General features: G+C 28.6%; 3 protein-coding genes across 3 annotated transcripts; all 3 read right to left on the reverse strand.

Annotated features, from left to right (window-relative positions):
- Nucleotides 1-436: 436 nt before the first annotated feature.
- LOC138934569 (proto-oncogene tyrosine-protein kinase ROS-like) lies at nucleotides 437-16,430 on the reverse strand. The gene is made up of 12 exons (XM_070298469.1): nucleotides 15,469-16,430; nucleotides 14,999-15,137; nucleotides 14,544-14,637; nucleotides 13,766-14,422; nucleotides 12,111-13,534; nucleotides 5,547-5,640; nucleotides 4,779-5,426; nucleotides 3,099-4,519; nucleotides 2,835-2,942; nucleotides 2,460-2,677; nucleotides 1,721-2,194; nucleotides 437-1,006 (listed from the first exon to the last, which is right to left on the reverse strand). The coding sequence occupies exons 1-12, from the start codon at nucleotides 15,559-15,561 to the stop codon at nucleotides 659-661; spliced, it is 5,718 nt and encodes a 1,905-aa protein (XP_070154570.1). The 5' UTR covers nucleotides 15,562-16,430; the 3' UTR covers nucleotides 437-658.
- Nucleotides 9,752-11,640, reverse strand: LOC138934895 (insulin-like growth factor 1 receptor). The gene is given in 5 exon segments (XM_070299044.1): nucleotides 9,752-10,523; nucleotides 10,731-10,880; nucleotides 10,882-10,960; nucleotides 11,008-11,204; nucleotides 11,470-11,640. Coding segments are annotated over 5 exon segments (948 nt in total). The 3' UTR covers nucleotides 9,752-10,172.
- A 102-nt stretch (nucleotides 16,431-16,532) lies between the features above and the next one.
- Nucleotides 16,533-19,467, reverse strand: LOC138934701 (uncharacterized). Its single transcript, XM_070298714.1, has 7 exons — nucleotides 19,402-19,467; nucleotides 19,036-19,261; nucleotides 18,609-18,750; nucleotides 18,349-18,485; nucleotides 18,065-18,268; nucleotides 17,644-17,932; nucleotides 16,533-17,172 (listed from the first exon to the last, which is right to left on the reverse strand). The coding sequence occupies exons 2-7, from the start codon at nucleotides 19,245-19,247 to the stop codon at nucleotides 16,873-16,875; spliced, it is 1,284 nt and encodes a 427-aa protein (XP_070154815.1). The 5' UTR covers nucleotides 19,248-19,261; nucleotides 19,402-19,467; the 3' UTR covers nucleotides 16,533-16,872.
- Nucleotides 19,468-21,788: the final 2,321 nt, after the last annotated feature.

Raw genomic sequence — 21,788 nt, forward strand, 5'->3', positions numbered from 1 at the left:
ACAATAAATTTGAGTAATTTGCTGTATTCTCTTTCTTAACTGGATTTTTTAAAAATATTTCTGCGCTTAAAATCAATTCCATCGTACATCCAGATTTTGATTGAAAGAAGAGGGAATGGAATAAAAAATTCCAGAAGATACAAAAAATTTACATATTATAAAACTTCATTCTTTTATTATGTATTAAAATTAAAAAATGTTATATTAATATATATTAATATGATTGTGTACTTTGTTTAGCATTTAAGCGAGAAAAGATATAGGAATATAAAACAAGGGGGTGCTAATGTAATATAAAATAGATATTATTTCAAAAACTACTCTAGCAATCTAGCGATAATAATAGTAATTAAAACTGTAGCAATCTACCGATAATAATAGTAAGCAGAACTATTAAGTTTCGTTGGTTACTCAACAGTGCTAGTGTCACGTTGTTTATAGTTAAAATAAGTGTTACGTTATTTAATTATGAAAATTTTTCGCGAAGTATGATTTAAAAAAAGAATCTTTCTCATTTTTTTATTGATAAATCTAACATATTAAAATTAAACTTGAAAACGACAGAATATTAGTTATTTAAAATTATTTTTTCTACTTTGAGCATCTCATCATTGAATCATTCGGAAAATAACGTCATTAATTAATTTAATTTTATCGGCTAGATAATATCCATTGGGCTCAGTAAGGTATCTTCTATGTTATTTCTTAGAACTGTAATATTTTCGAGACAAAATTTGAAATTTGGTCTATCATTCGCTGGACTCCAGCAACGCAGCATCAACTCGTACAAAGTCGGTGGACAATTGAGAGGCATCGGCAATCTGCCTCCAGCGCGTACATAATCTATCACTTCCAGATTAGTCCTGCCAACGTAGGGATGCTCGCCCAACGATGTAATTTCCCACATTAGAACCCCGAATGACCAAACGTCGCTCTGGGAAGTAAATATTCCGATCGCCAAAGATTCCGGCGCCATCCAGCATACAGGAAACAGACCTTGTCCTTTCTAGAACATGTCATTTTAGCGAAGTTAATCCTCTGGTTCAAGTTTCTTTATTTTTTAGAGTATTCGTGCTAAAGCGAAAAACGTTACCTTATCTCTTGCTTTATATAAATAGAAACAATCTGATTCTCTTAAGTTCTATTCAAAATAAAAATATACTATTATATTAGGCTGGGCACACACTATCAACTTTTTCTTCATAGTCGATCATTAAAAAGCCTAGAATTATTATGAGAGCGCGCGTACTTATCGATTTGATATCGGATTGCTTTTTGACAAAAGTGTCGATTGATTATCAATCGAGCGTGCTATTTTCATCAATCTCTCTTCTGGGAAAATGGGGAAATTCTTTCTAATATATATGCCAATTAATACAAGAAGCTCGTTAAAACTCGATCTTATAAATCTCAATAAATCTTTCACTTTTTACAGGATGAGCATAATATCACCTATATTTTTTCTTTTTTTTATGAAGATAAAGTAATGCGTAAGCGAGAGCCTTCTTTTTGTGCATCTCGGAGCGCTGCTGTTGATCGATTGCCTGTCGATGCATTGTAATATGCACGAGTCCTCGACTGAACTGTTTAATCGATCAAAAATCGTTGGTGCTGCTCGACATCGATTAAACAGTTTAATCGATGTAAAATCGATAGAATGCGAACAGCCTTATTATGACAAAAAAAAAAAGAATACTTTTTTTACGATAATTGTATTTACCACGCGATAATAGTCATCTTTGTAAACATCTCTAGCTAGTCCAAAATCGCCAATTTTGATGACACGATTCTCGCGATCTCTCGCGGATACTAAGCAATTTCGACACGCGAGATCTCTATGAACGAAACGCAAGTTTTCCAGGTAGCAACAACCTCGAGCAACATCTTCGCACATGGCGAACAAATCCTGCAGACGCAGAGCATGCGAATTTGACGGTTGCAATTTTCGACTATCTCTCAAATATTGTAGCAGATCACCGATTTCCATTAATTCTAACACGATTAATGGAGAATCTTCGTCTAAGCAAACGGCCAGCAATCTTAGCACATGTTTATGTCGAAAGTGATTCATAAGCCTGGCCTCTTCTAAAAACTTCTTTTTCTCTTGCGAAGAAGCATTTTTTCGAAGCTTTTTTATGGCAACGGGTATCTCTGTGCCGGGTGTTTCTAAATTTTTTACTTTTCCTTGAAACACCTGCAAAATTAATTCACACATATACTTTATTAAAAAATATATAATTTAATGTCAAGTGTGACATTATTTTATTTTGTAATAAATAATTTAACGAAAAATACATAATATAGTGCGTATGTATGTTATCTTACAAAAATTTTGCATTACTTATAATCTCTTAATAAATAATTATTCATGTAATTATGTTTATCGATAAATGCTGTGTCTGTTTCAATTTCTGGTGATCTAGAAATTAGCGTATAACAATGAAAAAATTAGTTTTTACCATTCCGAATGCGCCATTGCCTAAAAGTTTTTCCAGTCTGATTTGATCACGTTTAATTTCGGTCAGTATATATTTATTCGAATTATATTCCAATATGGGACTGTATAACGTATTGGATTGAACGTTACCGTTAGGTATCTCATGTAAAATCGCTAATTCGATGTCGGTCATTATCGGAGACAAAACTTGCTCGTTACTTTTTTTGCGTTGTCGAAACACTGTTATAAAATTAGACTTATCTAATAATATGTATTGCAAAATTTACATTGCCTTTTTAACAAATAAATTAACTTTTCTTAGAAAATCTCTACATACTACATTAGATATAATCTCTTTCTGCAATTAAAAATCTAAATGTGTATCAAATATACTTACAACAGTAAAAGTAGCAAACGCAGATTATAGTAACTATAGCGACAAGGCTTAGGATGAATGGTAAGTAATATTGCATAATTAATATTCCGGCAGTGCTCGAAATACCACCTTTGTTACGCAAAAATATATTTAATATTTCATTTTATTTAAAATCTTAATTCTACTTATAAACCTAATTATTTAAAATTAATAAGTTTTTAAACTTTTTAAGCAATTTTATATTTAAAATAAGCGTATAATGTTATAATATCTTTATTTGCTTACTTGTCAGTGTTGAAAAAATAAATCTTCCATCAGACGGCCATGCAAAGTTTTTCTCATATTTGGGGTATCTCAGTATCAAACGAAACTCGTATCGAGTTCCTGCTAGTAAGTTTTTTATATAATACATTATTTCCCCCCCATTATTCGACTCAAAATTGTTTGCAATTTGCCATTCCTGCATGTCAATATTTTTGTATTCCAATTCGTAATTAATTGTCAAATTAACGCTTGGAATCCACGAGATATTCATACTGTTTATGCTAACCTCGTTCAAAATTATATTGTTTGGTTCCGAATACATGTACAAGATTTTGCTTAAACTGTCAACATAAAGATCGCTGTAGTTGACTGGATGCATACGTACATATATCATGTATTTCCGTTGTGGTATCAACGATTCGATTATCGTGAAAAATTTGCTGTCTGTCTTATGTTCGATGTTATTGATAAGTGCCTTGTTTATTTGTTGTGTACTGTTGGTAACTAATGTCCAGTATACTGTGTAGATCACGGGCACGCAGTTTAATTTCTCGGGTGGCATCCAATAAACTGCCGCTATATTAGGCGTAAGAGCCTGAACTGTCACATTTTCCGGTGCGTCAAGCTTGCTCGGTTCAGTTCTCAGTGTCACTTCCGAGCCGAATAACGGGTCCATCGATAATTGATCAGAGTAAAAATTGCTGATTACTAGCAGTAACTTGTACTCTGTAAATGCCGTTAAATTCTGAATCTCGTAATATCGCTCGTACGTCTGTACGGTGATATTATCGAACTTGTTAAGCTCATTGTCCAAACAATAGCTTATGTGGATGGTATATAGAGTGGTAGGTAAATTATATTTTTCACATCCATTCTTGACACCCGGCTCCGGAAGATTTACACTGATGCTGCTCGTTGCTACCATCACTTCTTCTATATTGTAAACTCTTTTCTCAGGTGTCAGACATTTCGTTGGAGGATACGATTGCAAAGATTTACCAAAAGCGTAAAATTTATAAGTTGAGTCAGGTCGCTTTATTTTTTGGATGTATTTAAATGCGTCTACGCTTTCGAGAAGTGCATATTTTTTTTTCAAAACATACATATAATTATTGTCAGATGTAGAAATGTAAATGTTTGTCTTGTCAATCGTTAATGATTCGAAGTATATTTTAGATATTTCATTTTTTTCGGTTTGTAAAATCAAATTGCACATAGAAACATTAATGTCTGTCACAATCAAGAGATCATTTGTTAGCCAATAAAGTAGCGGTTTCTTAGTATTCATGTTATCAATTTTTAGATAAAATAATGAAATATTGGCTGAGAAGGGGCACATAGATAAATTTTTCTGCAAGATTCGAACGTTTTCTCCATCAAGATCTGATTGCATTAATTGAAATTTTTCATTATTCGTAATATAATTAGTCCAATATAATATTCTAAAAAATATATGCATTATTTTAATTTATATAATACATTATTATAATAAAAGCATAAAAAAACATATATAGGGTGAATTATATCTATATAGTAAATATTTAAAATTTTTATATTTAAATTTGTGCTAATTAATTATTTTTTATAACTTCTGACCTTAATTATAAAATCATATGAAATTATTGAAAAATTACAAATTAGTACAAATTTTTAATGAAAATATAATTCATATATTTTTTAAATAGATGAAAATTAACTTACCCCATAAACGGTACTATATTTAAATCGACACGAAAATCTCTCATTTCTGTTTTCAAAATCTTATCATATTTTATTATGCCATTTTTCCACATTGTTAAGTCGAGCTTTATTATGTGATAAATATATGTATTCTCGTCTAATTGCATCCAGTACAAATATTTAGCTATCCAGTCGATGCAGAGATGTTGCGCAACATTTTGAAGCTCAGCTATTTTTGTAATATTATTTTCATTCAGCTCCAATATCATTAGTTCTTTCTCTCTGTTGCTCCAATAAATTTTTTGTTCCGCTATCGAATAAGTGGCAGCTACCACATTATTTTGCTCAACGAAACTAACGATAGTTTTTAAATCTAGATCCCATATTTTGATACCATTTTCCGATACTATCAATAATCGCGGTATTGGATTTTCATGCGTAGTCGATACATCAATTAAATCTGTGTAAGGGCCAGGACCAACTTTAGTATACGCTTGAACTTGAAAGTAGTACGTCGTGTTAGGTTTTAAATTGAGCGCCGTGTACTCCAATATTGTAGCTACGAAACACATATTGTCGCAGAATTCAATCTTTATTAGGTCCACGATAAACCAACATTGTACTGTGTATCCTTTAATTACATCGTCTGTAAATTCAGGTTGGTTCCATCTGTAAAAATATAAGATTTTAGCCTTTTTATATTTAGTAAAATTATAACAGAATCAACGTTTTTATATGTATGTGTCGTTAAATTTAAAAGAATACAGACTGAGAATTTAGATTTCTTACCTGAATGTCACAGAAATGTCGTTTTCTTCATTTAGAAATCCATTGTAGAACTCGACAAATGCTCTGGGAGATGTTGGTTTGATTAAAACGCTTTCTAGAAATTTTGTTCAATCGTATATATTGGCATAATTATATACAAAAATATTAAGTTGATTATCTCAATAACACAGAAAAAACAATTTAAAGTAAAAATAAACGTAAGAAAGAAAATATAGATAAATTACAGAATATGGAAATTGACACAGCAAGTGTTAATTTTAAAAATAATGAATCAATATAAAAAGGTTTGCGTGGTTTAAGACTAAAAAAAAATAATTGTTAATCCAGAGCAAAAACAAATAAAAAAATCTTTAATATATCATTAAGTGTTTTTCGGAAATTTCTTATTAATTAAGAAATCAGAAGAACAATATTTGCGATTGTTTTAAAGAAAAATAAACTAGCAAAATGAAATAATTGACTGCCTTATATTAAATTTTGATTAATTTTACGTTTTTTTTTTTGCAAAATGAAATTTATATTTTTCTCGCTGTTAAAAGATTTTTTTTTTAGATTTTGGTTTTACTCTCTTAAATGTATAAATTATATTTACAATTTTTTTGTCGTAAACATTTTTTTTTTTTTTTTTGCTAATAATTTATGCATTTCTTTGCAACTTACCAATAGATTCTGGAATCACAGACATATTTGCAAGTGAAATGTCATCATAGATTTCATCAGAGTTGAGATTTTGTAAAATGTGATAATCGTCGCTCTCGGATACTGGAATATCCTTGATAAAATATAATATACAAAAAGAATTAAGTAAACATTGCTGGGCCAAAAACGCGGATACTTTCGGTACTTTTAATGATAAATAATATATGTATAAATAAATAAAATTGCCGTGAAATTTCTTGTTTATTTAATCATATCAGCTTGATATTTTTCTTTATACCTCTCGTGGTTGATAATGTGTTAAATACAGTGTAGTTATATTTTTTTATAAATCTGTTTTTATTGTTTTTCAAGATATCTTCTTGCATATCAAACATGATTCTTATATAAAATAGAAAAGACTATCGCATACAAATTGACATAGCCGCGTTAACTATACGTCAATAAGACTGCTAGGAGAAGACCAATGAACACGTTATATAAATCAATATAGTAGCTTAATGCTCGATGTTTATTGATTTAAATGGTCTGTTATGTATATGCAGCTATGTCAATTTGTATGCGATAGCCCACGCAAAGTCACGCAGAATAAATTAATGAGGGTCAAAAAGAATTTATAACCGTTTTTCTTAGCAAATAATACGTGAAAGTGTAGCTCTTTTCGATTGTTGAAACAATTTTGTTTAACGATTTGGTCTTTTTACGGTGAGTCACTTAACTTCTCAAAGTAAGTGATTTATTTTAGCACGACTATTCTTTTTAAAAACTTATTTATTACCACACACACACACACACACACACACACACACACACACACACACACACACACACACACACACATATATATATATATATATATATATATATATATATATATATGTGTGTATAATAACCTTTAATACAAAAAATTGATGCTTTCTAAATTAATTTTGTTAAATAAAAACTAATTTAATACAAATCTTATTATACTAATAATTATATGATTACAAATATTTAAAAAAATAAAGAGGTTTTAAAAATGGAAGAAAAATCACATAAAAATAGTTCAAGTGTCACCATATTTATATTGTATATTAATGTAGCGGATTATAAACACAAAATCTTATCGATGCTAAAATTACTTATTTAAAAAAAAAATAAAGAAAGAGATACAAAGATAATATCAGTAATCAAGTTTTCATGTATCATCTTAATTATACTTAATTTTGTACTATATAACATCTATTAATAAAAAAAATTTTTAAGATTTGTACATTTAATTTACCCTTTTTTTTCATAATATCATACATACTTTTCTACTGTTTTATGTTATATATTTTTATTTTATTATTATACAATATATATATATTTTATTATCATATACAGTTTTAGTTATTCAAATGAACTATTAGCTATAATAACATTTAATTATATTCAATAAAGCAATCTCTTACCTGTATAAAATTTGTATCCGGATAGTTTGACAAGATATCCGCTCTTGCTAACATTAACACTTTCAGTAAAACACATAATGCCGTTTTTGACATAATAATTTTGTTTTTTGGAAATACTTGCGCTCAATCAGTTTCCGCGCAATCCTTGACGGTTCAGATATGAATAATGATTTTATCGATATTCTGAATAATGCCAATAATGCTAATCAAATAGATATTTTTTTATATTATATATTATATATTATATATTATTTTTTGAGAATTGTTTAGTATATCAATCATGAGATCTCTTCTAGCGCTACTTTTTAAAATTTCTTTTTATAACAATCACAATGCATCTTACATATCATTAAATTATAAAACTTTTGGTTAATAAATGCTCACTTTTTTCCAATGATGATGTTGTGAACTGACACGTATGCATTCGATTGTATCGAGCAATAATATAAATATTATCAGTCTCCTTCTGTAACTCCCTCTTAATATAATGTAATAGAAAAGCGATCAAATGCAAAGAAATGTGCGATATAGAATTATTGTTCGAGAAAATTATAGACAACTAGAAAATAACTGAATTATAAATGCTTTAGTTTTGTCACTATTCATGCGCCAAGTTTTACCAAATCATATATATTTTTTATACCTTTTGTTTTATTAAAAACTGCAACTGTGACAATTGTTTCTTATATATTATATATATATATATATATGAGGGTCCACTATTCGCGCACATCGTTTTTGACGGACTGAAACGTTTGTATTATACGGTTTGAATCGAGCGACACATAACGCGCTTGCATATTTGTGATTGGTGACCAATATAAGTAACATAATAATTGAGAATGAATCCAAATGATCGATTTAAATTGAACATTTGCCGAATTATTATTCTTTATTTGTTTCATTCCACTTGTGACTTATTTTCTTCTGTAAAGATACTCGTCGCAGCTTTAATAAAAGATTTCTAAGATTTGTTTAATCGAGTATTATTAATATTATTAATGAGTAATTACCGCTTATAAATAATACGTGACTACTTATATCGCAACAGGAAATTTCAAAGATTGTATTTCGCGTAATTTATATATTTAATCAAGAAACGATGACAGAAATTCAAAATAATAAATTATCGTTTTGATGCGATCTTTCGTTATGAGCAAAAGATAATAATTTTTTTAACAATATTTAAAGTTAAATATATTATACGCCCGATAGTTTATCATTCGACTTTTCGACGATCTAAATATGATTCAGATTGAGAACGCACAATTAAACAATCAATGACAGGATCGAGTAATTAATTTAACGAAGTTAAATTAATGATACTTTATGATACATCAATCGTTTAATAGATAATTAATTTATAATTTAAAATATATATATAATTGAATATACCGCGTATATATATATATATATATATATATATATATATATATATATATATATATATACAGGATGTTCCGCCAAAAGTGGCCAATCGCTTTTATCTTTTAAATTAAAAGAGATAGACCATAATAATTATATATCAAATTAAATGGTTCAAACTGAACTCTATATATATATATATATATATATGTATATTATAGTACGTGAAATATTTTATGTACCGCATCGGAATGACGGATTACCGAGCGAGATATAGGCTGTGTGAGAGCCCACCTTCTAAATCAAATTCCGATTAATTTAATCGACGATTAACTCATCATTGATATCTGCAGTATTTTTCCATTGTTAAAACAGATAAAATTATTAATTTTTTTATTGTTTGATATATGGGAAGAGAAATTAGAAACGATATGAATTTGACAATTCTATCTCATTGTCAATTGAATTTATTTCTGATCAAGCTTAATTGGAATTTGATCATGTTTAAGATTGTTTAAGATTGTGATCTTTGCTTCACAATAAATTTGAATGACTTGCTATATTCTCTTTTTTAAATGCATTTTTAAAAAAATATTTCTGCGCTTAAAATCAATTCAGTCCTACATTCAGATTTTAAGTGAAAGAAAAGGTGATGAGAAACATTCTAGAAAATTAAAAAAAAATATAAACGTGATAAAATTTAATTTTTTTATTATATATTAATATTAAAAATGTGAATTATATATATTAACGTATAATATGATTGTGTATTTTATTTAAGCATTTAAGTAAGAAAAATTATAAGAATATAAAATAGAATGCTAATCTAATATGAAATAGACATTTCTAAAAGTACTGTAGCAATCTACAAATAATTATAATCAGAACTATTAGGCTTTGTTTTGGCTACTCGAAAGTACTAGCGTTATCACATTATTTACATTTGTAGAAACAGATGTTATGTTTTTAAATCGACAAAATTTTTCACAAAGTAATATTAAAAAATGTTTTTTTTATCTTTATTGACAAATCTAATATTAATATCTAATATTAAGATTAAACTTGAAAAAAAAACGGCAGAATATTAATTATATAAAATTATTTTTTCTACGTTGAACTTTTCATTGGATCATTTGGAAAATAACGTCATGAATTAATTTAATTTTATCGGCTAAACAATATCTACTGAACTCAGTAAGGTGTCTTCTATGTTATTTCTTAAAGCTATAATATTTTCGAGACAAAGTTTGAAGTTTGGTCTATCATTGGATAATGGACTCCAGCAACGCAGCATTAACTCGTACAAAGTCGGTGGACAATTGAGAGGCATCGGCAATCTGCCTCCAGCGCGTACATAATCTATCACTTCCAGATTAGTCCTGCCAACGTAGGGATGCTCGCCCAACGATGTAATTTCCCACATTAGAACCCCGAATGACCAAACGTCGCTCTGGGAAGTAAATATTCCAATCACCAAAGATTCCGGCGCCATCCAGCAAATAGGAAGCAAACCTTGTCCTTTCTAAAACGTAATTTTAGCGAAGTTAATCTTCTGATTCAAGTTGTTTACTTTTAGAGTATTCGTGCTAAAACGAAAAATGTTCACTTATCTCTTACTTTATATAAATAGAAATAATTTATTTTTCTTAAATATTATCCAAAGTAAAAATGTATTATTACGACAAAACATTTCTAAACAATTTTATTTTTGTTAAATAATTTTATTTACCTTGCGATAATAGTCAGTCTTGTAAACATCTCTAGCTAATCCAAAATCGCCAATTTTGACGATACGATTCTCGCGATCTCTCGCGGATACTAAGCAATTTCGACACGCGAGATCTCTATGAACGAAACGCAAGTTTTCCAGGTAGCAACAACCTCGAGCAACATCTTCGCACATGGCGAACAAATCCTGCAGACGCAGAGCATGCAAATCTGATGGTTGCAAATTTCGATTATCTCTCAAATATTGTAACAAATCACCAATTTTCATTAATTCTAACACGATTAATGGAGAATCTTCGTCTAAGCAAACGGCCAGCAATCTTAGCACATGTTTATGTCGAAAGTGATTCATAAGCCTGGCCTCTTCTAAAAACTTCTTTTTCTCTTGCGAAGAAGCATTTTTTCGAAGCTTTTTTATGGCAACGGGTATCTCTGTGCCGGGTGTTTCTAAATTTTTTACTTTTCCTTGAAACACCTGCAAAATTAATTCACACATATACTTTATTAAAAAATATATAATTTAATGTCAAGTGTGACATTATTTTATTTTGTAATAAATAATTTAACGAAAAATACATAATATAGTGCGTATGTATGTTATCTTACAAAAATTTTGCATTACTTATAATCTCTTAATAAATAATTATTTATGTAATTATGTTTATCGATAAATGCTGTGTCTGTTTCAATTTCTGGTGATCTAGAAATTAGCGTATAACAATGAAAAAATTAGTTTTTACCATTCCGAATGCGCCATTGCCTAAAAGTTTTTCCAGTCTAATTTGATCACGTTTGATTTCGGTCAGTAAATATTCATTCGAATTATATTCCAATATAGGATTGTATAACGTATTGAATTGAACGTTACCGTTAGGTATCTCATGTAGAATCGCTAATTCGATATCGGTCATTATCGGAGGCAAAACTTGCTCGTTATCTTCTTTACGTTGTCGATACACTGATATAAAATTACAATATACTTATCTAATAATATGTATTGCAAAACTTACATCGCCTTTTTAATAAGTAGATTAACTTTTCTTAGAAAATCTCTATATACTACATTAAATATAATCTTTCTGCAATTAAAGATCTAAATGTGTATCAAATATACTTACAATAGCAAAAGTAGCAGACGCAAATAATTATAGCGACAAGGCTTAAGGTGAATGGTAAGTAATATTGCATAACTAATATTCCAGAAGTGAACGGAATATCACCTTTGTTATGCAAAAATATGCTCTTAATATCTTTATTTTATTTAAAATCTTAGTTCTATTTATAATCTTAATTATTAAAAATTAAAAAATTTTTAAATTCTTTAAGCATTTTTATATTTAAAATAAGCATCTAATGTTATAACATCTTCATTTGCTCTTACTTGTCAGTGTTGAAAAAATAAATCTTCCATCAGACGGCCATGTAAAATTTTTCTCGTATTTGGGGTATCTCAGTATCAAACGAAATTCGTATCGAGTTCCTGGTAGTAAGGTTTTAAAATAGTACATTATTTTCTCATTATTCGACTCAAAATTGTTTGCTATTTGCCATTCCTGCATCTCAACATTTTTGTATTCCAATTCGTAATTAATTATCGAATTAACGCTAGGAATCCACGAGATATTCATACTATTTATGCTAACCCCGTTCAAAATTATATTGTTTGGTTCCGAATACATGTACAAGATTTTGCTTGAACTGTCAACATAAAGATCGCTGTAGTTGACTGGATGCATACGTACATATATCATGTATTTCCGTTGTGGTATCAACGATTCGATTATCGTAACAAATTTGTTGTCTGCCTTATGTTCGATGTTATTGATAAGTGCCTTGTTTATTTGTTGTGTACTGTTGGTAACTAATTTCCAATATATTTTGTAGATCACGGGCACGCAGTTTAATTTCTCGGGTGGCATCCAATAAACTGCCGCTATATTAGGCGTAAGAGCCTGAACTGTCACATTTTCCGGTGCGTCAAGCTTGCTCGGTTCAGTTCTCAGTGTCACTTCCGAGCCGAATAACGGGTCCATCGATAATTGATCAAAGTAAAAATTGCTGATTACTAGCAGTAACTTGTACTCTGTAAATGCCGTTAAATTCTGAATCTCGTAATATCGCTCGTACGTCTGTACGGTGATATTATCGAACTTGTTAAGCTCATTATCCAAACAATAACTTATGTGGATGGTATATAGAGTGGTAGGTAAATTATATCTTTCACATCCACTCTTAACACCCGGCTCCGGAAGATTTACACTGATGCTGCTCGTTGTTACCATCACTTCTTCTATATTGTAAACTCTTTTCTCAGGTGTCAGACATTTCGTTGGAGGATAAGATTGCAAAGGTTTAAGATTGAAACCTTCCAAAGAACTAGAATTTTTAAACCAGGATAACTTTTCTATTTTTTGAATGTATTTGAATGCGTCTACGCTTTCGAGAAGTGCATACTTTTTTTTCAAAACATACAAATAATCGTTTTCAGACATGAAAATGTAAATGTTTGTCTTGTCAATTATTATAGATTCGAACATTTTATATACTTCAGTTTTTTCGATTTGTAGAATCAAATTGCACATAGAAACATTAATGTCTGTCACAATCAGAAGATCATTTGTTAGCCAATAAATTAGTGGCTCTTTAGTGTCGTCAATTTTCATGAAATTAAAAGATAATGCATTGAATGAAAAGGGGCACATAGCAAAATAATTTTTCTGAAAATTTCGAGCGTTTTTTCCATCAAGATCCATTTGCATTATCCAAAGTTTTTTATCCTTAGTGTAATACGTCAAATGTAAAATTCTAAAAAGTATATGCATTATTTTACTTATTATAGAACATTATTATATCAATACCAGAAAAAACTTTTATGGTGAAATTTAAAATTTTTATAATTGTGTTTATTTATTAATTTTTATAACTTTTTTGATTCTAATTACAAAATCATATGAAATTATCAAAAAATTAGAAATTAGTATTAATCTTTAATAAAAATATAGTTCATATATTTCAAATAGATGAAGGTTAACGTACCCCATAAACGGCACTATGTGTAGATTGAGAACTCTTAAATCTGAGATTCCTGTTTTCGAAATCTTATCATTTTTTATTATGCCATTTTCCCACATTGTTAAGTCAAGCTTCATTATATAATAAATATTGTATGTATTTTCGTCTTCTTGCAACCAGTAGAGATTTCTTGCTACCCAGTCGATGCAAAGTTGTTGCGCACTATTTTGAAGCGCAACTATTTCTATAATATTGTTTTCATTCATATTGTACATCATTATGCTCCCTACGTCACTCCAATAAATTTTATGTTCCGCCATCGAATAAATGGCATTCGTTACAAGTAAGTGGTCTTCCTCAACGAGATTAATGTTGATTTTTGTATCCAGATCCCATATAGCAATAACATTGTCCGATACTATCAATAATTGCGGTATTGGATTTTCGTGCGAAGTCGATACATCAATTAAATCTGTGTAAGGGCCAGTACCAACTTTAGTATGCGCTTGCACTTGAAAATAGTACGTCGTGTTAGATTTTAGATTATGCACCGTGTACTCCAATATTGTAGCTGAGATACTTTTGCCGTCGCAGATTTGAATCTTTTTTTGGTTCTCGATGAACCAACACTGCATTGTGTATCCTTGTATTACTTCGTCTGTAAATTCAGGTTGATTCCACCTGTAAAAAAAATAAGATTCAAGCTTTTTTATATTTAGCAAAATTATAACAGAATCAACGTTTTTATATGTATGTGTCGTTAAATTTAAAAGAATACAGACTGAGAATTTAGATTTCTTACCTGAATGTCACAGAAATGTTGGTTTCTTCATTTAGAAATCCATCGTAGAACTCGACAAATGCTCTGGGAGATGTTGGTTTGTTCGAAATGCTTTCTAGAAATTTTACAATCGTACATATTAGCATAATTATATACAAGAATATTAAGTATTAATTATCTCAATAATTGAGGTAATTACAATTTAAAGTAAAAATAAAAGCAAGAAAAAGAATATAGGTGAATTACGAAATATGGAAATTATCATAGCAAGTATTTTGACTTTTAAAATACTAAAATAATATAAAAAAGTTCGCGTGTTTTAAGAATTAAAAAAGTAATTATTAATCCAGAATGAAAATAAATAAAAAGTTTTCAATAAAGCAAAGCGTTTTTCGGAAATTTCTTATTGATTAAGAACTCAGAAGTATTTGATTGAACGGAAAGTTTGTTCCGTTGAGAAATTTCTTGCAACTTACCAATAGATTCTGGGATCACAGACATATTTGCAAATAGAGTATCATCAATTTTGTTTCTCACACCTTCACCATTAGGATGATCCCGATGAGATTCGAGATTTTGTAAAACATGATAGTCGTTGTTCTCGGATGAACTATTCTTGAAAAAAATATAACATACGAAGAGAATTAAGTAAGCACCGCTTGATCGAAAAACTCGACTACTACCGATATTTTTAATGATAAATAATATACGTAAAAATAAAATTTCCTTGAAATTTCTTGTTCGTTTAATCATATTGGCTTGATATTTTTCTTATACCTCTCTTAATTGATGATGTATTCAAATAATGAAATGTAATTATATTTTTTTTGTAAATCTGTTTTTATTGTTTTTCAAGATATATTTTATTATCATATACCGTTTTAATTTCCTAAATAAACTATAGCTATAATAATATTTAATTTTATTCAACAAAACACTCTCTTACCTGTATGAAATCTGAATCCGGATACTTTGACAAGATATCCGCTCTCGCTAATATTAACACTTTCAGTAAAACGCATAATATCGTTTTTGACATAATAATTTTATTTTTTTGTAAATACTTGCGTTCAATCACTTTCCACGCAATCCTTGGCGGCTCAGCTATGAATAGTAATTTTATGGATATTCTGGATAATGCAAATGTACTAACCGAATCGATGTTTTCTTACATATATCATTTTTTGAAATTTATTTAGTACATTAATTATGAGATCTTCTGTAGCGCTATTTTTCAAAATTTCTCTTTACTATGTCACTATTCATGCGCCAAGTTTTACCAAATCATGTATATTTTTTATATCTTTTGTTTTATTAAAAACTGCAACTGTGACAATTGTTTCTTATGTATTTTTTATATATATATATATATATACTATATGTGCTCTTGAGGGTCCACTATTCATGCACATCGTTCTTGACAGACTGAATTGTTTGTATTATACGGTTCGAATCGAACGACACATAACGCGCTTGCATATTTGTGATTGGTGACCAATATAAATCATAGTAATTGAGAATGAATCCGTATAATCGATTTAAATTGAACACCGAATTATTCTTTATTTGCTCCATTCCACTTGTGACTCATTCTTCTATGAAAATACTCGTCACTACTTTAAAAAGAGCTACGCTTTGAACATCCTGATTGGTCCATCAAATTCTTTGAAGCATCTTTAATGTCTTCCCGACCGCAGCCAGAGTTGACAAATCTTTTTTTTTTTTTTTTTTTCTCTCCTCGAAACGCACACTTTACCATATATGCGTCTTAATATAGCTTCCTCGATTTAAATTTTATTTTTAACAGAAATCTTATGTCAGTTCATTACCTGAGTGATAAATATTTCTAAAACTTTTTATAATCTACAGATCTGTACAGATATGTACATATAAATGCTGTAAAGTAGTTTTTCGATTGCTGCATGTTTATATATTTTTTAAGATAAAAATATTTTTTTTTAATATGAAATTAGAAATTATTTATTTACAATGATAGAAAAGATAGTAACGAAGATGGTAATAAACAATTTCATATATAAAATATATGATTATATAATACCGCGATGTATTTCGATATTCTATAGTTATAATATATTTAAAATGTAAAAAATAAAAGAAGTTAAAAAAACTGCGGAATGTATTCACCTGATATGCACATTGATGCCATATTTCTTCGATATTGGATTAAATATAAAATTTGAATGGATGCTTGAAAAATTTATTAATGTAAATGTATATGTTTTGAGACAACATATTATAAATTATAATTATATCAGTTGAAATACACCATGATATTAAAAAATTTGATGTGATTGTCAGCAAGCGAATGGAATGGAATTTGTACAAGATTTTATGCCGGTATAATTAACTCGACACTTTGTCCATCTTCGGAAAAAACGAATTTAGAATCTTTATAACGCAAAAGATTCGCAGATCTTTGAACTGACCATATATTATAACCAAGTTTGTAAAATAATGGTAACCGATTGAATCCACCGGCAATTGCCAATGAATCATTGTAATCCCATTGGCGATTCATAAGTTTATGCGCGTGTCTTTTTTTCGGTGTTTTTAAAATCGAATCTTCCGACATCACAGATTTTGTAGGTAAAGTTGCTCGACCTGCTAGTAAAGCCAAGAAATATTGCACCTAAAAAATAAAAATTTGGGAAACATTTATTAAGCGTACAAGTATGTACAATTTAATGAAATTGTATAATCATAACACAATTAATAAAATAAATTCTATTTTTGCATATATTTTTGCTTTTATAATTCATTGTGTATTATTGTAATTTAGAGCTAAAATTAAATAATACAGTTTTAAATGTATACGTAAGAGAACTCTTATTAAAAGAGATAAAGAAAGAATATTATTAAAATAATATACTCTCATATAAATAATTATATACAAAAATCTCGGAAATCTATAAAGTTTTATATAAAAATGTTTTATATTATTTTCAGCTCAAGCTTTATAATTGCACAATTTTTACGACTTAAATGACGCGTACAACACACATTGCAGCAATGTTGTTGCAATGTTTTTTATTGGGTAGTTATATATCCAAAATTACTCATTGTGTTATTTTAGATAGTTATGATAGATAAATTTTCATACCTGCATATGAAACATGGGGAATGGCACAACGACCATAGGTATACCGACAATGCACATCGAAGGATGCTCGATGTTGATGAGATGTTTGTAAAGTGGCGTTACATAATTATTGTCAATCCGTATACTACAATTTTCGTCCAAGAAAGGAAAGCTATATTTATATCCAGTACAAAAAATAAGAATATTAATATCATTGACAGTGGTCCTATCTCTAAGATGGAATGTAGTTTCATGTATACTTTGCACACCAGCTACTTGTATCATATTTGATGGTAAAGGACTTGTTAATCTATAAAAAAAAAAAGAGAGAATATATCAAATAAATCTTAAACTGTTTTTTTTCTTTTTCTAGATCTGTATCTAAAATTGAATATATTAAAAGTATCTTAGTTATTTTTGAATAATATTTTTAATCACTCACCTATCATGATTGTGGCTTAAATACACGCAAGCAGCGTATTCGGATAATTCGATTGCTATATCAATACCAGATGAAGCTGCACCTAATACTAATACTTTTTTTCCGACAAACTCATTCGGCTTTCTATATGCATGACTGTGCAGTATTAAACCCGGAAAACTCTCGATACCGGGTATATTCGGTATATAAGGATCGAAATAGTGCCTAAAAAAGATTGAAAAAATATTTATCTAGTGACACAAAGCCATACTCAATAAAATGTGCAATAGTGCAACTCGATTTACCCATTACAAATCATAATTGCATCAAAGTACTGGAGTTCTGTTTCATTTGTCTTTAATTTTTTTACTTGCACAGACCACTTTTCTTTATTATTATATTCGGATAGTTCAAATTGAACGTGTTCAACTCTTATATTAAACTAAAAAAAGATTAATTAATTTTTAGATGAGCAACCAGCTCTTTTCCATTATTTTCGATATTTAAATTTTATATTAAAATATAATTACAGTATAATTATAATTTTATATTAAAATATAATTACGCGAATATGTCGACATATGTCAAAGTGCTGGGCATAATCTCTCAAATATTTTAAAACCTCCTGATGACTCACGCAGCAAGGTTCTTGCGCTTCCATTTTGATATAATCCGGAAAATTCATAATTTTTGCAGGTAAATTTGTTCTTAAAAGATAAAGAAAAAACACTTTATTTAAAATCTTATATTTATCAGCAAAACAGTCATTTCAGAATATTGAAAAAAAATATTTTGCTTTTATTATATTTAAAATTTTGCTTTTTCTTATTTTTATTTTACTATTAGCGTATAATTATTTAGAAACAAAATAACTATTATAATAAATTATTGATACATGAATTTCTAATCTAAATTACACAATATAAGTGACTCTTTTACACAATGTAAAAAGAATCTTTTGTAATAAAATCTTTTTGAGATTAAGAACAAACCTTAGATTCTGGTACATGCTGGAGTGAATCGATAAGCCATTTTCATCGAAACCAGTTTGCTCCTTGTAAACCCACGTACCTCCTATTTCATTCGTTTGCTCGTAGACTGTTGTTTCGAATTTCGCATTTTCCGCCAAATGTCTGACTGCGCACAAACCAGCTGCGCCAGCACCGATCACACATACCTTGATTTTTTTTTCTTCATTCGCCATTTGTACGTTTTACTCTATGATGATTAATGGAAGATCATTGTGATCATTTGTTTTTCTATGTTCCGAATGAAAGATTCGGCAGATATTTGTGTTATTTTTTAAAGACATCAACTAATATATAAAAAAATTTAAAGATAATTTTGATTTGACATACCTTCACTACACGATTCGTCGGTTATACAGCGCACGTTTCTAGCGAATAAACGATACTGACAATGACAGTCTATTTATATAATTATATAATACATTAGATCATTAAAAGGATTGGTCGTCTATAGCTCTATAGATAAAACAGAGAGAATGAGAATATTGAAATTTTCTTCAATTCAATATTTCTTCAATTTAAAAATATAATACATCTCAAAATTAGTATTTAAATTTGTACATCGTACTGATGATTAATTATTTTTAAAGTAGCAAAGATTCATGACAAACTACGTCTTTTTATAACGCTTTTATCTCTTTATATACTTTACGAGAATTTGCACAAAACGGAAAATAAAAAAAAACCACAAAAGATAGAGAAAACATTATTGCGGTTACTGTTCAGATTTCTAACCATATATTATTCGCCTACTATCGCGGTTCGATAACGCGGTAGATAGGTATAGTCGTTCAAATACCATGTGATTTTGTTATGTTAGTATGATTTTCTTACGATAAGAATTTATCATCGCAGCCACGTGCTCGCGAGGTCAAACGAAATCACGCGATAAAGCAATGTTATCCAACGATTTGTGTTAGAACTATAATGTATATATCGAGACTTTTCTATTTTTGACAGAAAAGTGCTAAACTTTCATTAAATATAAATCATTTTTTAATCAAATTTATTATCTTATACTTCTAAAAATCAAAGAGAAGAGAGAAACATTTTATTCTCTTGATATTTTCAAAAATAAATTGTGTAACATATTATCATAAAATACACATTATACATTTCAACAAACAACAAATTAGTCGCAACATGTATTTTTTTTTTTTTTTTTTCCCGATATGAGCACATACTCATTTTGGTTTCCATGTCGTAGCAAATGGAATCAATAGATTCGAAGATAATTTGGAAGAATTAATATGATCGATCTTTGATGTCTAGATATACGATATATAATAATAAAATAAAAAGTCGATTCAGTTATACGCATTCTTTTTTCGTTAAATTTTTTTATTATAAAAATATTATATTAGATATTATATTAGATTTTTTTTTAATAGCAAACTAAATATCTACAAACATTTAAACACTTTTTAACATCGTTTTATTTATAATATAACATATAATCAACATCACGGACGCGTCATTAATAAATTATATAACCCATCTCTTATATATTAATTTACATAATTACAAGAAGACTGTCATACAAATGTGTTAATCTAGAATCTACAATATTCTTTTAAACGATAAATCATTTTTAATCATAGAATTTGGTCTACATATTAATTGTTATTAAATAACAATCGATATTAATTGCTAATGTTAATTGTATTATTAATTTTTTCTTTGAAGAAACTTCTTTCTCAGAAAGATTCAATTTATTATATAATAATGACCAACCGACCAGCAGTTTAATCCATTACTTGTTTCGAAAAATAAAATCATTGCTTATTCGCATCTTATCGATCATAAATGATTTATTTTTTAATAATTAATATTTTAGCATTTTCTCTTGATTTATAAAAATGTTAATATCATTTTCGTAAAATATCTTATTATTGTTTAAACTCTCCTATATGCGCATCATATTGCTATCTTTATGTTGTTCTTATAATACAACTTTATTTTCAATAACAGACATTGTATTACACCGTGGCGCATAATCATCTAATTAATTATATATCATTAACTAAATTTTCACAAAATATACTGTTACTATTTAAAGAATTCAGAGTTTATCTCCTATTCTTTATGTATTCGCTGTTATAGATAACTTGTTCTTCAGCAAAGATACTATCATATCATTACGAATGATTAAAAGTGACAATATCATTAACTAACTTCTCATATAATATAATATTGTCCAAAAAATCTTTACAGTGTTTTTTTTTTTTCTTTATTTTTATACTATGGAGAATTTGCTCTTCAAGAATAATAACATCATTAGACATTCTAGATAATTGTATTCTTTAATAAATTAGTTATGCATTGGAGTTGAAAAGACAGTTTTTCAATCTCATCAATATTTTAGATCAACATTCTGTTGTTCTTTTTGTTCGTTTTTCAACAATTATAGGAAATTTCTTCGAGTCATTAATATTACTAAACAATTTTCTCGATAATATATTTGAATATTTACATTTATGTTTTATTTTATGATTATCTTGCATCCCGAATATTATTATTTAGGATAATTTCTTAAACAATCTGATGTTTAGCGTGCTTTCCTGAATTATCTACATAACTAATTACATTTTTTGCATCACATAACTTTATGACAAATTGCTATTCTCTCTCTCCATATTTTTATTCATTTTTTTTAAGTTTTTTGCAAACAAAGAAAACTCCCTATAGCTGCTATCAGGACTTCCTTCGCAAAAACC

The sequence above is a fragment of the Polyergus mexicanus genome, unplaced genomic scaffold, assembly GCF_030449975.1.
Source record: "Polyergus mexicanus isolate NDT 795.1 unplaced genomic scaffold, iyPolMexi1.0 SCAF_7, whole genome shotgun sequence".
Lineage (NCBI taxonomy): Eukaryota > Metazoa > Arthropoda > Insecta > Hymenoptera > Formicidae > Polyergus > Polyergus mexicanus.